The sequence below is a fragment of the Strigops habroptila genome, chromosome 6 (assembly GCF_004027225.2).
Source record: "Strigops habroptila isolate Jane chromosome 6, bStrHab1.2.pri, whole genome shotgun sequence".
Classification (NCBI taxonomy): domain Eukaryota; kingdom Metazoa; phylum Chordata; class Aves; order Psittaciformes; family Psittacidae; genus Strigops; species Strigops habroptila.
This window is the reverse complement of record NC_044282.2, coordinates 63636688-63650820: the sequence shown is the minus strand read 5'-3', so window position 1 is coordinate 63650820 and position 14133 is coordinate 63636688. Positions and strand designations below refer to the sequence as shown.

General features: G+C 39.0%; 1 protein-coding gene across 5 annotated transcripts in view; it reads right to left on the bottom strand.

Moving 5' to 3' along the window:
- The window catches only part of SOS1 (SOS Ras/Rac guanine nucleotide exchange factor 1), a 52722-nt gene that overhangs the window by 34329 nt on the left and 4260 nt on the right, over positions 1-14133 (bottom strand). For 2 of the 5 annotated variants that reach the window (XM_030490694.1, XM_030490695.1), the window contains exons 2-6: positions 8233-8358; positions 5868-5999; positions 5373-5537; positions 1666-1875; positions 1018-1161 (exon numbers count right to left, since the gene is read on the bottom strand). In XM_030490694.1, coding sequence (XP_030346554.1) covers positions 1018-1161; positions 1666-1875; positions 5373-5537; positions 5868-5999; positions 8233-8358 — 777 coding nt within the window. Of the gene's footprint in view, positions 1-1017; positions 1162-1665; positions 1876-5372; positions 5538-5867; positions 6000-6801; positions 7215-8232; positions 8359-14133 lie in introns of those variants that run through there. The other 3 variants (XM_030490699.1, XM_030490697.1, XM_030490698.1) reach the window with 3 other exon arrangements.

Sequence of the window (14133 nt, the reverse complement as noted above, 5' to 3'; positions counted from 1 at the left end):
CAAGAAGTGCCACAGTGCCTTCCAGAAATCTTCTGGATTACCCAAACAACAGCAAATTGTCCACCCAAATGTCATGAAGGTTATTCTCCCTGAGAAGCAGGGCCTGCAATAAAGAGATGACTCCTGCTTGCTTAGAGAAGGCTTTCTAAGCAAGTAGGACATTCTTTGCAGAAGCTTGACCACAACATGCCCTTTGGTGGCCTTCTCCAATTCTGATCCTTAAGTATTCAACCAGCTCACCATTCATTCTGTAACAGAGCTCCATGTATTAGAGCCGACGTTCTGTTAAGCCTCTTGGCCTCATCTTTCCCACCTGTCCTTCTTGAGTACCTGTATTTGTTCATACAGCCCTCCATTATGCAACCCTTCCTGCCACATCACTAATTCCAGCCACATGACAACTCTGAAACTGTGCACATACTCCCAGATCCTATTATCTGTACATGAACACATACCCTTGGGAAACAGAGATTTCAGATTAGCCTTTGGCCATCCCACCTTCTCAGGAAGAAGGTGGAAGAGCCTTTGTTGTCATGCTTTCCATTAAGTACATCCCCTTCTCCTCTCAATTCTTCAATCTGCAAGCTTTGGTCTCCATACACTACTGAGCCCAGTTCATAAACCTTCCTCACCAGCTCAGCAAGCCTGTTGGCAAAGAAGCCCTTGTCCCATCTTCTTTCCACAGCAATCCTAGTCTACAGCTGATTTACAGGATATCTCTGTTTCTGGTGTTTGGGGTATTTTTTCTCCCCATGCTCTCTAAATTTTAAACAGCTCTATAAAACCTGAAGTTTAGAGACTAAAATGTAAAAGCACTCTCAAAAACGGGCAGTCTTATTCATCATGGTGGAGCTGGAAGAAGAAATCTTAACCTAAACAAAAGCAGCTACAACAGAGACCCACTTAGCACCTCGGTGCAAGTCATTAAAATACATAAATAGCAAAAAACCAAAAAAACCCCAAAAAAACAAAAAACCCCCCCAAACAAACCCAAAACCCCACAAAATATTTTCTTACCTCGGCCATGTCTTCAAAACAGCTGCCTACTAGGGGATGAGGACTACCTTCATCTGTCATTTCAACGGTGTCTTCTATATGGCCCAATAACTTCACACTAAGTTCATGTATGTCTGATATACGACTAAATATATTTTCCACATCCTGCAAAAAGCAACAGAACCAGACAAAATTCAACAGGGAATTGGACACAATTTCTAAGAGGAAGAATGTTACGTGCAAAGCTACTCTGTTATGATATGAAAGTCAAGCACTTCCTTAAAATTATAGAACAAGATTTTATAATATATTTTATTATATAATTTCTACATAATTTATTTTTAAAGTAACAACTACACATATTTATAAATATATAAAAAGTTACAACAAATCAAATATGGCAAAAAAAGACAACAAAAATTACAGGCCTGAAAGTGAATACACTAAATTGGGTGGTTTCTTCCACAGTTCTACAAAACCCATGCTTCCCCACAAGTGCTCCTTTACTATTTCCATTTCGGACCTTGAGACAGGTGCTTCTTTTACTAGTGATATGTTAAACTGTACAACAACTTAAGTTCAGTTAAGTTTCAACATTCAGAAATGTTTATCTAGATTTACAGATACTGTAATAGGGAGTTTCTTGTTTATGGTTTGTACAATACTTACATGAGATGAAAATAATTTGGAGTTGGAGGCATATGGCTCTCTAAAAACTCTGATAATGAGATTTAGTTCCCTTATATATTGTCGAACCTCTGCCATAAACGACTTCACTAGGTCATAATAGGTTTGCTCCCCTGAGGTGGAAGGTTCCTCATCAGATAAAGTTAGTGCACTTAAATCTTCTACATCTTGATGGAACATATCCATTAATACCTAAGTAGCAAAGACAGGGAAATCCACAAAGTGAGAACAACTTCTTTTCAAGATCTACCAGTAAGTTACTAGTTAATGAAATCTATTCTTCGCATGAAGTCAGGCTGATCAGCAGTAAGATTTACATATTATCGTTCTGTACTTGCTTGAGCATTTGCAAAAGCAATATTCATTGCTACAAATTTGCAAGTCATTATTTGCAGTCAGACCAATCCAGGCATCTCTCCAAGAATGTGGTCCTAAAATCAATTACAATTTTAAGACTGCGAAGTATACAGACACATTTAGCTGTATTCTATTACTCTGAATTAGCCATGCATGATCTGAAGTATATATACATATGTGTATATATATATATCAGAATATAGTATCTGAAGTCAGAAAGTGTATGCATTTTGGCTTTTCAGCTTTAGCTTTAACAGTAAGTCACACATGATCATACCCAAAACCCTGTAATCTATCTGTGAACAACACTGGCCTACCCATACATACAGTGTGGCCTGGTTTCTGTCCTTAATAACTCTTGAGTTCTCTTGTTGAGACATTCAAGGAAGGGCACCAGCCTCAGAAAAGGTGGCAGTCACATTGCAGAACTACATAGATAAAAGGACCTCAGCTACCAGAGGTCCCAGTTCATACCCAAGCCAAGGCTTACCAAACACAAGCAATCAATAATTTGAACTTTGAGAAAAGTGGATCACTGAACACTTCTTCCAAACACAGTATCTGAGCCAGAATTAAAAAGACTTAGGGAAGTGGCAAACAGAAATCACGCTTTGGGTTGTTTCCACGATACTCAAAGAATATTTTAAAGCTAAACTGCAAATTATTAAAATGCATCCTAATTTGAAGTACGTTTAGCAGAAAGAAAACCTAAAGACGGTCCACAATCAATCTATGATGATGTAGCAAATCTTAACAAGCAGCCAGTATAAGATGTAGTTCAACATACAAGATGACTTTGTCCTAGGATAGATGGGACAGTATTTACAAGCAAACCTGCTGCCCAGAGCTACATCCCTTCCATAAAGTCATGAATTGTATCAAACAATACATGTGAACTTCAAAACACATGAGAACTGAAGAACTGCTTGCCAGCCTCCTTCCCAAACAAATGGAGGCAAAGCCATGGAAACCTATGCCTTTGGAACCTCTCTGCCTTACTGCAGAGACTGACATGACTGCTGTCAATCATTGACAAGACTGAGGAAAAGACTGCAGGATCAAAGCTGTAAATACTCTTCTGAGAGCTGTAGGAAGGAAGGCTAACACATTAAACGTGAACTAGAAGTTTTAAAATGACAGAAAACAGAATAAGAAGTGCTTTTTCAAAGTAATTATAGAACTGGAGACCAAGAATTAAACTTCTGAACGAGCCACAACAAACATGGCATTTACCCTGGTATTTACAGTAATCCTTCATTCTTCATAGCATGTTACTGGCACTTCTCCAGAAGATGTGTCATTTAACCAAGCTGTGACTACTGATATTAGGCAAATTAACTATTCTGCAAGAGAATACTTGGCAACCTGTAAGTTCAAGAGATCGTCTGGTAGCTTCATCAGACTTGAATACTGGAAGAAACACACCTACCTAGAGCAGTCATTCTTCACACGGGTCTTGTCCTAACACAAATATACAGGTCTAGCGAGGAGGGAAAATGGCAAACAGCAGGTTCTTTCTCCTAGTGAGTCAAAGGTCCCTGCTACACACCCTGGTCTTAAGCTTCTCTGAAAGCAGAACAATGGACATTTTGCATTAAGACTGTCTTCTTCTGAAGCTCTAAGAACAGAAGGTGATTCATCTTTCAAAGCCAGTACATGGAACTCAGGTTATAAAGAGAAACCTAACTGATCCTGGGGAATGGGACATTACTGGGTCACTACTGTAGGAAATTACATGAAATACTGCAGGTATTCAAGGAGGCTCCAACACTTGTAACTACTTTGCAGATGCAATTCTAACAAGTACTTGAGCTAGAAGTTACAAGCTGTATTCACAAGGTGTATATCCTACTACTATGAAATCCACACAAAGCATGAGCAAATAGAGAAAAAAACCCAGCTTGCATTTTATTGCAGTTTGTTTTTTGCAGACAAGGCAAAATTTTCCAGATGGATGAATGGCACAAAAGCAGGTGTGAAAGTGCTTGAGATTAAAACAAAAAAAAAAAAAAAGGCACACAGAGCCAAGAAACTGCTCTAGTTGTTTTGTTTCAAAAAACAAAAACAAGCAGAATACATGCTATGGGAATGAAAACAACATACTATGAACTTTCTCAATGCAACTGGAAAGAAAACACCTTGGGAGCACCTTTCAATGGCTAGCTCCGTAGCGGCAGTAAACCAACAAGTTTAGAGCCTTTTAAAAGTTTCTTCTCTGTACATATCAAAGAGTTCGTCCAACGTAATGTAACAGAAGTTTCTAAATCAACTAAATTGCACCTTTCCTAGGATATAAAGCAGCATGCAGCAACAGCACTTATTCCTATTATTCTATGACAAACATTCAAACATACACCTTCAAACCCTGCCCTAATGACCCAGGCAGATATGCCCAAAGGCAAGAATGACCAAGACTCCTGACCTGACTGAGAAGTATTTGACTCTTCAAGACCTCATCAGATATCTTCAGAGAGAGAGTAAAGAAAGGTGAAGAAAGTATGATGAAAAAAAAAGCAAGTAAGAAGAGATAAAGGCATTAACTGAAACAACCAAAGATATTGACATAGACCAGGACAAAATACTGAAAAGAGGTGATCAACCTGAAAATCCCTAGACTTGAAGAGATTCTTAAATCTCATCCCTTAAAGGATTAACTTCAAGCTTTGTTTTGTAAACAATGGAAAACTTGAGATGCTAATGAGGTGGCCACAGAAGGGAGGATGCAAAGGCACCTGAAAGACAGACAGGGGACTTTGTTCTATTAACTGCTGGAAAGAGAGGGGATTCCTGTCTGAATCCAATCAATCTTTTGAAGCTACAAGAAAGACTACCTGCAGATAAAAATATGGACTGCTAAGGAGGATTAGGCTGATACACTAACGCAGGTGTGGGCTTCTTTTTAAATGCTGGACCATCAAAACATTACTTTTCACATGCAACACAGCCTTTATTTATTTTGGGAGAGCACCCAAGCTTAATTTCAGCTTTCTTTTTTGAAGCTACAAAAAAGGCTCCACTATTACAGCTTAGGAATGTTACATTTTTAAGTTAGTGCTGCTTAACCGTAACTTTTAAAGCATTCAGACATTGCTGAGATTAGGCAAGTGATATCAAACGGAAGAGAAACTTAACTATTAATAAGCACAAGCAACAGCTCTGTAAGCTCAATTAGCTTTTTGGTAGCTTTGCTTTATTACTGGAACTATGTTTTATGGCAGTAATTTGTTCTTTCAAAGGTACAACACTTGATGTACTCGATAAGGAATAGACATTGTCCACTCAAAGCTTAATTAAAGTTTCCTGTTAACATGAGAAACAAGAGCTAGGCTTACCTTATCAGCACACATTGCCACTTTAATATCTTGTTTTGTAATCTCATAATGTCTTATATTCCGCACGTAATTCCCAACCAATTTTAAGATGTCTGCAGAAATGTATTCTAATACTGCCACTATGTAAACAGACACTTGGTGGTCAATTTTGTAGCCTAGAACTTCCTGAAAGGAAAAAAAAAAACCAAAACATGTTCCACTGTTACTCAGTCGATGACACAAACACCATAGGTTACAACTAAACCCAGGTAAGTTTAAGACCCTACTTAATAAACATTCACCACATACCCACGGTCCATTTTAGAAAAAGAAACACAGTGGTCTGTAGGCCTGGAGAAGAAAGTGTCATTGTAGGTGTTGCTCTGTGGAAGTGACAATAGCCAATGACTGTCCCAAAAACCGTACTTTACATCTCAGGCAGCATACAGACATTACATGAAACAAAGGCATCAACTTCTAATTGCATTCTAAAAGCAGGATTGCACCACTGCTTACCTTTAATAAGGGATGGATTTTTTCTACTGGGAGAGATAACGGATTTCTTCGTTTCCTCTTCTCAATAGCAGACTGGGCATCAGCTATTGCCCACTTGTCAATAGGATGGGGAAAACTTTTTTGAACACGATCCTTAAAAAAACACAACTAAAGGGTAAATCCACAATCTGCATGAGCTTAGCAATATTACATTATCAAATCACTTTCTATTACTTAACAAGGGAATGTTTACTAATGTTAGCATTTCAACTATAAAAGCTTATACAACACATGCAAATTTGATCATTTTAGTACATGCTGCTCACTACATTCATAAGGCTGTATCAGAATACCATTATTATAGAATAATCTAGTGCTCAAAAGCTGAGAAATGCCAGAATAAAGTTGCCACTGCAGGCACAATTTGCTCCCCTTGTGCACTTGCCTGGTAATTCAGCATTTAAATACATGACTATCTTTTCTCCTAGTGCTTTATTCCCTGTACAGAATGGTCACTGAATAAGATGAGTTTTCTGTTTCACCTTTACCATCAGCACGTAGGCCAGACTGTATACGTGCAAACTGCTCTGATGATGGCAATGAATATACTAGGTAAAAATATGTCCAACAGCACACACATATTTTAAAACAGTTTCATAGTCTACAGTTGGACCACATATGCTCCAGTTTATTTACTCCTCCCAGCAGCCAGGGTGACTGAGGGCACCTACCCTCTCCTGCTGGAACTCACACACAGGTCTCCAGAGGTTCAAAAGCTTCCCTGTTTTTGGTAGCCCTGGTGTTCACAGACACCAGAAATCTAATTTCTCTGATAACTTCATATTTTATTTTTCAGACCACAGTTCCTACTGACTGTTTCAGTTGCAAGTGCTCACTTACGTAAATATGACCCCTGTTTGAGCAACCATGAAATGAGGAAGATGAAGTTAATGACCTCTTACAATGATCTGGTACAGGACAAAGTACACAAAAACTTTCTAACAAAAAAAACTGGGACAGAATACAATTCTATAAAGGTGGTGCCCATCTTTGCAAAGTACAGGCTTTTCTTTTTCTCCCCTCATCAAAACAATTCTGCAAGAGGAAAGCAGAGGTCCTATAAAAAGAGCCTCATTCACTATCTAATACCAATTCACTCCCCTAACATAGTCCAGCCTGCTGACTGAACAATGAAAGTGTCCTGGGGGAATAATAAATGCGTATGACCCTATAATTAAAGACAGCATCATTATGCATAAACACAAAGGGGGTAAATTGAGGTTGCTTGGTCATCTCCAATTCTTGCATTTCTCGTCCTGACGTCACAGACTTGCCATGCAATGCTGTGTGTCATTTTTTGTTAAAAAAAAAAAAAAAAAAAAAAAAAAAATTATTTAAAACACAGCATTAAACAATCTTCTACAAACTTCTTGTCTCTTGAGCTCCCAGACCAGAATGATGTTGCAAAACAGGCCAGCCATTAAAGGGGACACTGGAACACCATCAGAGGTGTCAGTGCTCATAAGAGAAGAGGAAGCATGAAATTAATGAATTGTAAGCTCAGAGACAACTACCTTTATTTTTTAATTGGGTTTTGATTTTTTGTTGCTGGGTTGTTTTGGTTTTTCCCATTAGCCCACTTTCTTCAGAATGTGAGGAAGTTGCATCTGGTTTTGTTACCTAACCCAGCACAGGCACAGCCCCACCAGGCACACCACACAAAGTCAATAGCTTGGCACCAAAGTCTTCAAGTCATGCTTCAGCATAAAGGGCTACCAAGATATTCATAGGCTTAGAAGCTTAAGTCATTTAGCTTAACGAATTTGCTTCTCAGATGGAGAAACTCTTCTCAGATCAAGCCCTCTTCTCAAGCACCAAGCTGCTTTTCCAAGCAACAGATGTAGATCTTTGAAAAGGCAATTGTAAGAGAAGAGGTTCCTATACAGAGGAAAGTGTTCCTCAACCCATTCTGAGAAAGTAACTGAACTATTTTTGTTCAACTTTCCAGGACAGCAGAGTGTATATCACTCTAAATCACTGCTGAGAGAACAGCACAGAGCCTCAGATTAAGCAGCTATAGTTTGCATGCACTCAGTGGGGAAAAAAAGGCCTTCTGAAAGGAACCAGTCAGATTTACATACACAAGCTACACTCACCATCTATTATACAGTGACACAGTTCAGAGACAGTTTTACTGTGCATTGAACAACAAATTCAATTGGTAAGAAAATCAGATATTAGGTAACTCAACAGGCTTTATGCAGAAGGTTCTGCTACAGAAAGACGCAATTACTGCTTTCCTTTTTACATTGTGAAATGATTCATGTATTAACTTTTCATGTAACAGTTCAAATTATTACAGATTTATAATAGTTATTCTCTATACCTCTACATCCAGGAAACTCCTTGGTTGGGCTTGGCACAACATATTTAACAACTGGAGAATTAACTCCTCCACATACTGCAATGCATCTTCAGTAGAGGAAAGTTTAGGATGGACTTGCACCTGAACCTACAGGAAATAGAAGAATTCCAGCTTTGAGTTTTGCTCTTCCCCAACCACATGCTTTACTTGCAAAAAAAGATGACTAATGAGCCACACAACTCAGGAAAATCCAACTCAAAACGTAGCTCTATCAAGGCACCCCAGACAAACATGAGTGAAACACTCACCTATACCTGACAGAAATACAAATGTTAAATGTATTCAAAATGCTGTGATGTCGAATGCCAAAAAAAAAAAAAAAAAAAAAGGTAAGCTAATGAATAACAGTGAAATTAGGAAAACTGCTTTAAACCCCTGCATATATTTATCTTTGTCCCCTAGATGTTAAACCACTGTTTGTACAAGACATTTTAGACATGGGGGGTTTCTGCCTTTTACAACACATTGATCATCGCTCAATCTATAATAATGAAACGGAGAACTTTTTCACAGGACTTACAGAAACAGCAACGGTTTCAGCAATATTTAGTCTTCCAATTATTTAATCCATTCTTAGGTAGCTCCCACTAAAGTAAAACTGGTTTAGAAGTTTGTTTCCACACCAATTTTTAATATTTCAGCCTCTAGAGTGAAAAACACTTCTAAAAAGGCCACAGTGTTGTCCTAACATTAAGCGGCAGATCAGAGGATTGGAAAATTTGGCCTCCATACATTTACTGTATAAGCGTCTGTAAATTCTCATTTGTGTAAATCCACTGAGGCAGATCCTCCTTGCTCTTCCCATCATTTTTCCAGACAGTGATTTAACTTAGAATCATAGAATAGTTAGTGTTGGAAAGGACCTTAAGATCATCTAGTTCCAACCCCCCTGCCATGGGCAGGGACATGTCGCATAAACCATGTCACCCAAGGCTCTGTCCAACCTGGCCTTGAACACTGCCAGGGATGGAGCATTCACAGCTTGCTTGGGCAACCCATTCCAGCGCCTCACCACCCTCACAGGGAAGAACTTCTTCCTTATATCTAGCCTGAACTTCCCCTGTTTAAGTTTGAACCCATTGCCCCTTGTCCTACCACTACAGTCCCTAACGAAGTGTCCCTCTCCAGCATCCTTATAGACCCCCTTCAGACGCTGGAAGGCTGCTATGAGGTCTCCACGCAGCTTCTCCTCTCCAGGCTGAACAGCCCCAACTTTCTCAGCCTGTCTTCATGCGGGAGGCGCTCCAGCCCCCTGATCATCCTTATGGCCTCCTCTGGACCTGCTCCAGCAGCTCCATGTCTTTTTTATGTTGAGGACACCAGAACTGTACACAGTACTCCAAGTGAGGTCTCACAAGAGCAGAGTAGAGGGGCAGGATCACCTCCTTTGACCTGCTGGTCACGCTGCTTTTGATGCAGCCCAGGACATGGTTGGCTTTCTGGGCTGCAAGCACACACTGCTGGCTCAGAAGTGTTTCAACTTCTGAAACGAGCCTCCAGCATAGCTTTCCTTTGCGCTTCTGCAGTTCACAAAATAGAGTTTTAACCAGTTTTAATTTCAGGTACACAAAGCTCTGTGCCTCAGATCTTAGGCAGGCAGTTTAATCTCAATTCTACACCAATGGCAAATATTATGCCAGAGCAAGCTGACTACTGACTTTCGCAATGCATCTTTCAAGCCCCAATTTCATCATTTTAGCATTCCACTCTACACAATTCAAAATGCCTCCAGTTCTCCCAATCACTATCATAAGAGCTTAACTACCTTAAGCCAAAACTCAACAATCCATCTCATCCAAATATCAAACCCATGTCTATGTTCAAACAATGGTACCATAATTATTTAATTTCACACAGGAGATTTCATTCCTGTTTGCAGTTATAGCAAGAATTAAATGTTATGAAGTTCAAACACAACAGCATCAAATAGAAATCTACTTGCCTACTAAGGCACTCATTAGTTTGAAAACTTCATGTCTGGGCATAGTCCTGGTGCTCATTTAACCACTGTTGAGATTTAAATACACAAGATCATGCGCTTAGTTTCCTGCAGACTGCATACCCTTATGCAGCAGGTCTTAAAAAAAACAACACCTCCAGAAGTTACTGCTTTTTAAACTTAAAAGCACTCTGACAAAAATAGAACAGAACTTCTCTCCATTTGACTAGCCAACGCAACTATTTTGATTATGCCAACAGTTTCATTTTTCCTAAGAACTTCACCGTACACATCTACAGAGTGTGTTTGTGGAGGTGCCCAAGTAACAGCATGCCCAGCAGTCCCAAGCATTATTTACAATTCAAACACTGACATCTGAAATACTGTAACAGCTTGGAACATCTTAACACCCAAAATTACAGACTTGCAGAAGTATTCTCTTCAAGATCAGAGCTGATCTGAGCTGCCTGGAAAATGCTGCCTTTAATGTTTTGTTGGGTTTTTTCTAAAGCAGAACTGAACAAATTTCTATCCCATTCTCCCTACAGTATACTCTGGCACTTTGTATTTTGAGAAGTGTTAAATTACCAAGTCAATCCAACAGTAAAAACACAGAGCATGATAAACCGGAGCGATGAAGAGCAGCTCTAGTTTCTCTTTCACTTAGAGAACAGATTGTAGACTTAAATAGCTTCATTGCAACTCTTTCAATCTGTAATATAGAGTCTATAGGAACAAATAAAAATACCACATCAGGCTGTGACCTGAAACATTACCTGTAGTCAGCCAAAGCAGAGTCAACAACAGTAGCCTACTCCTAGTTCAGGAGATAAAGTTCCAAACATTTTTCCTAAGCATTTATGTTTGGGGGGACAATTACATTATTCTCCTCAAAGGCCACTATCTTCTGGCACTTTCAAGTTCTACTTTAATAGACTATGCACCTCAGCAGAGGAAAACATCAAGAGGTGCCATTGGCTTGCTAGTGTAGTTTATCTATATTAGGTAGTAAATAAGCTTCATTGCTACTTAAGTCAGATTTAATATCGTTTAGAGTTCAAAGTTATACAAGCAAAAGCAAGAAAACAACAAGACTAACACGGAAAATTACAGGATAGCTGGTGTACAATTATCACAGGAACGTGTAATTTCAGTATCTGCACTAATGTAGTACCTAAAGGCTCAGACCGAGAGTGAAACAGTGTTATTTGAAGGTACTCAGTGCCAGTCCCAAGAAGTCCATTATCTAAGGCATGATGCAAGACTGGGTAAGATGCAAGATTTAGTAAGAGAAGACAAGAAATGAGAACATCGGTTAGCATACAGCATCACGTGGCCAGTTTCAAAAAGAAGATCCAGTTACCAGGGGGTTTCCATCTTTCTCAAAGTCAGCTCAGATTTTAAATTAAAAAAGCTGGGCCACCCTGCCTTATCACCCTGGAAAAGGAGGAGCATGGCTTGAATCCCACCAGATCCTTCACAGTCCTATGTTAGGAATACACATGATAAAAATAGACTAACAACTTCTGAAGTGTAGTGATGTTTAGATAAGATTCTTATCTAAACATTTAACCTCTCCCTTAAATAATGACAGAACCCATGCCTTCCCTCCTACATACCCCCCCAAAGTGTCTATCTTATAAGGGAAATTACTAAAAGAGCAGCTTAAGATCTTTTCACAAAAGCTTTCAATCCTTTGGAATACCCCAACAAATTCTAATGGGCAAATACAATCTGCATCAGCTACAAATCCCTACCTCCACAGGTCTGTTTTCATTCATCTGATCACTTTTTTGAATGTTCAATCTTCTCAGTCTTCCTTAATTCTCAAAAGGGAAAGATCAGGATTCTCTTTATTTGAAGATAAGCTGAGCCATCATTTCTTGAACAGCTTTGCATGCTGTTTAAGAACGTGAGCAGAGACAAGGAGTGCCTGCTTAGAAAGATTCATAGCACTTCAGAAAAATCCTTGGCCTTTTTTTTTTTTCTGTCTTCCCTTAAAATCAACAAAAGCAAGGAATTTCTATCAGTAATGGCAACAGCTTTAAAATTAAAGCAACCATAAATCTAAACTGCCAGAAAAAAAATCAATGAAACCAACTAAAAAAATGTGCCTAACGAATAATGCAAAGATAGATGTATCTGATCTTACTCTAGAACTCTTAGCAACCTATTTTATATAGTTTTCTCAAACCATCCCTTTCAAATTCCACATAAGAAATGAGAATATAAACCCACCCACAAGCCGTGTGGTAAGCACCTAGACCGAACCCAGAAACAAGTTTCAGTTAAAGGACTGAAGATCGAACAGTTTCAGCTTACACAGAGCCTTGGTCTCTGGTTCAACACAACTCCTAGGCTGGTCACAAGATGACCCAAACCTGGGTCTAGACTGACACTCAGCAGCTCATTCTGCACTAGAAAGAGGTGTTTGGTAACACATAAAGACTCGCACAGTGAATTTAACAACCTGATTGATACTAAACCACACTACCTCAGCAACAGTTTTTGGTTACATCTTCCTCAAGCGGCCATGAGGAAAAGCCTAATTTATGTCAATCGTAAAGCTGAAAAATTTCAACTTATGGTGAAAACACCTCTCCAAAGACTTCTTAAAGCAACTTCACGTGTTCCAAAAAACCACCAGCCTAATGCTCCCAAATCATCATTAACAATCAATGCAATCAGGTAGTTGTTCTGCTAAATACAGAACACACCAGAAAAATCATAGGTGTGAAAGGCTCCAGAGAGAACTGAGTCTCTGAGGAGCAGGAGAAGCTCCAGCAGTTTCAGAAAAGGGCATAACAAGAAAATCATTCTAAAGCTACCTAACAAACTGAACTGAAAATGAAGCATCTGCTACTGTTGGTTAGGGATAGGTTTTTTTCGGATCTGGGCAAGACAACCCATCTACTGGGATTCTGGCATAAAGTCACAGTATGAATCAAAATCTAATGCTGCTAAAGACCACCACACAGGTACTGCTGCGCTGCCAGTCTTCCTTGGTGGTAGCTGAAGTGCTTGTAAGAAAGTGTCTAAAAGAAAAAACCCAAGCATATTTACCACACCATTTTGATAATAAACCAGAAGAAGCTGTAACGAGACAACAAGCCAAGCTGTTTTCCGAAGCACTATCAGAGAGGCTGAAACTTCACTGATTATAAGCATTTTTCTACACTTTTCCTAAACCCAAAATGTTCTAAACCTTCACAGACACAGTTTATTCAACTGATTATTAGTAGAAATTACCTGGCCACAGAGTAAGTATTTTAGGGGCATGAGAGGAGAGATATATTTTCTTTACTTCAGTAACTTTTTAAGTCTTCACTAACGTTATAATCCTCATTTTTACTCAACATATCTTTTGTTAACTTTCCTTCAATGACTACAAAACTACTGACAAGCAACTACTTCTCACTAAAACACTCAAGGATTAAGTATTTTATGTACAGCATGCATGGATGCGTGTTCTCACAGTGCAAGCACTCCATAAAAAGGGGTTTTATTTTCTATTCTTGTACATCTTTGCTGACATTTGGCAACCCTGCACATGTTTTATTATTCTGATCAATTAAAAATCCAGTAAATTAAACCAAATACAAGTATCTTGGATCTACACTTCAGCAACAATTCAGAGGCCACAAGACTCAGATTTTTGCTAACATTTCTCTTGATGTACCAAGGCAGCAGTATTAGACTGCACCAGTGGGCACATGAAAAACGTACAGCAAAGACTTGAACCATAGGAGAATCTTAACTTTATCCTCCATGGCCACCAGATCACAGTACCCAAAGCAATCAGAAATTAAGTATGTTCTACATCTGCAGTGACGCAGTGCCAAGAATAAGAAATGCCCTTCTGAGTAGCAAGTGGTAACTGGACTGTCATTGATTTGAAGAACTAGGTCATTACAAGTCAGGTA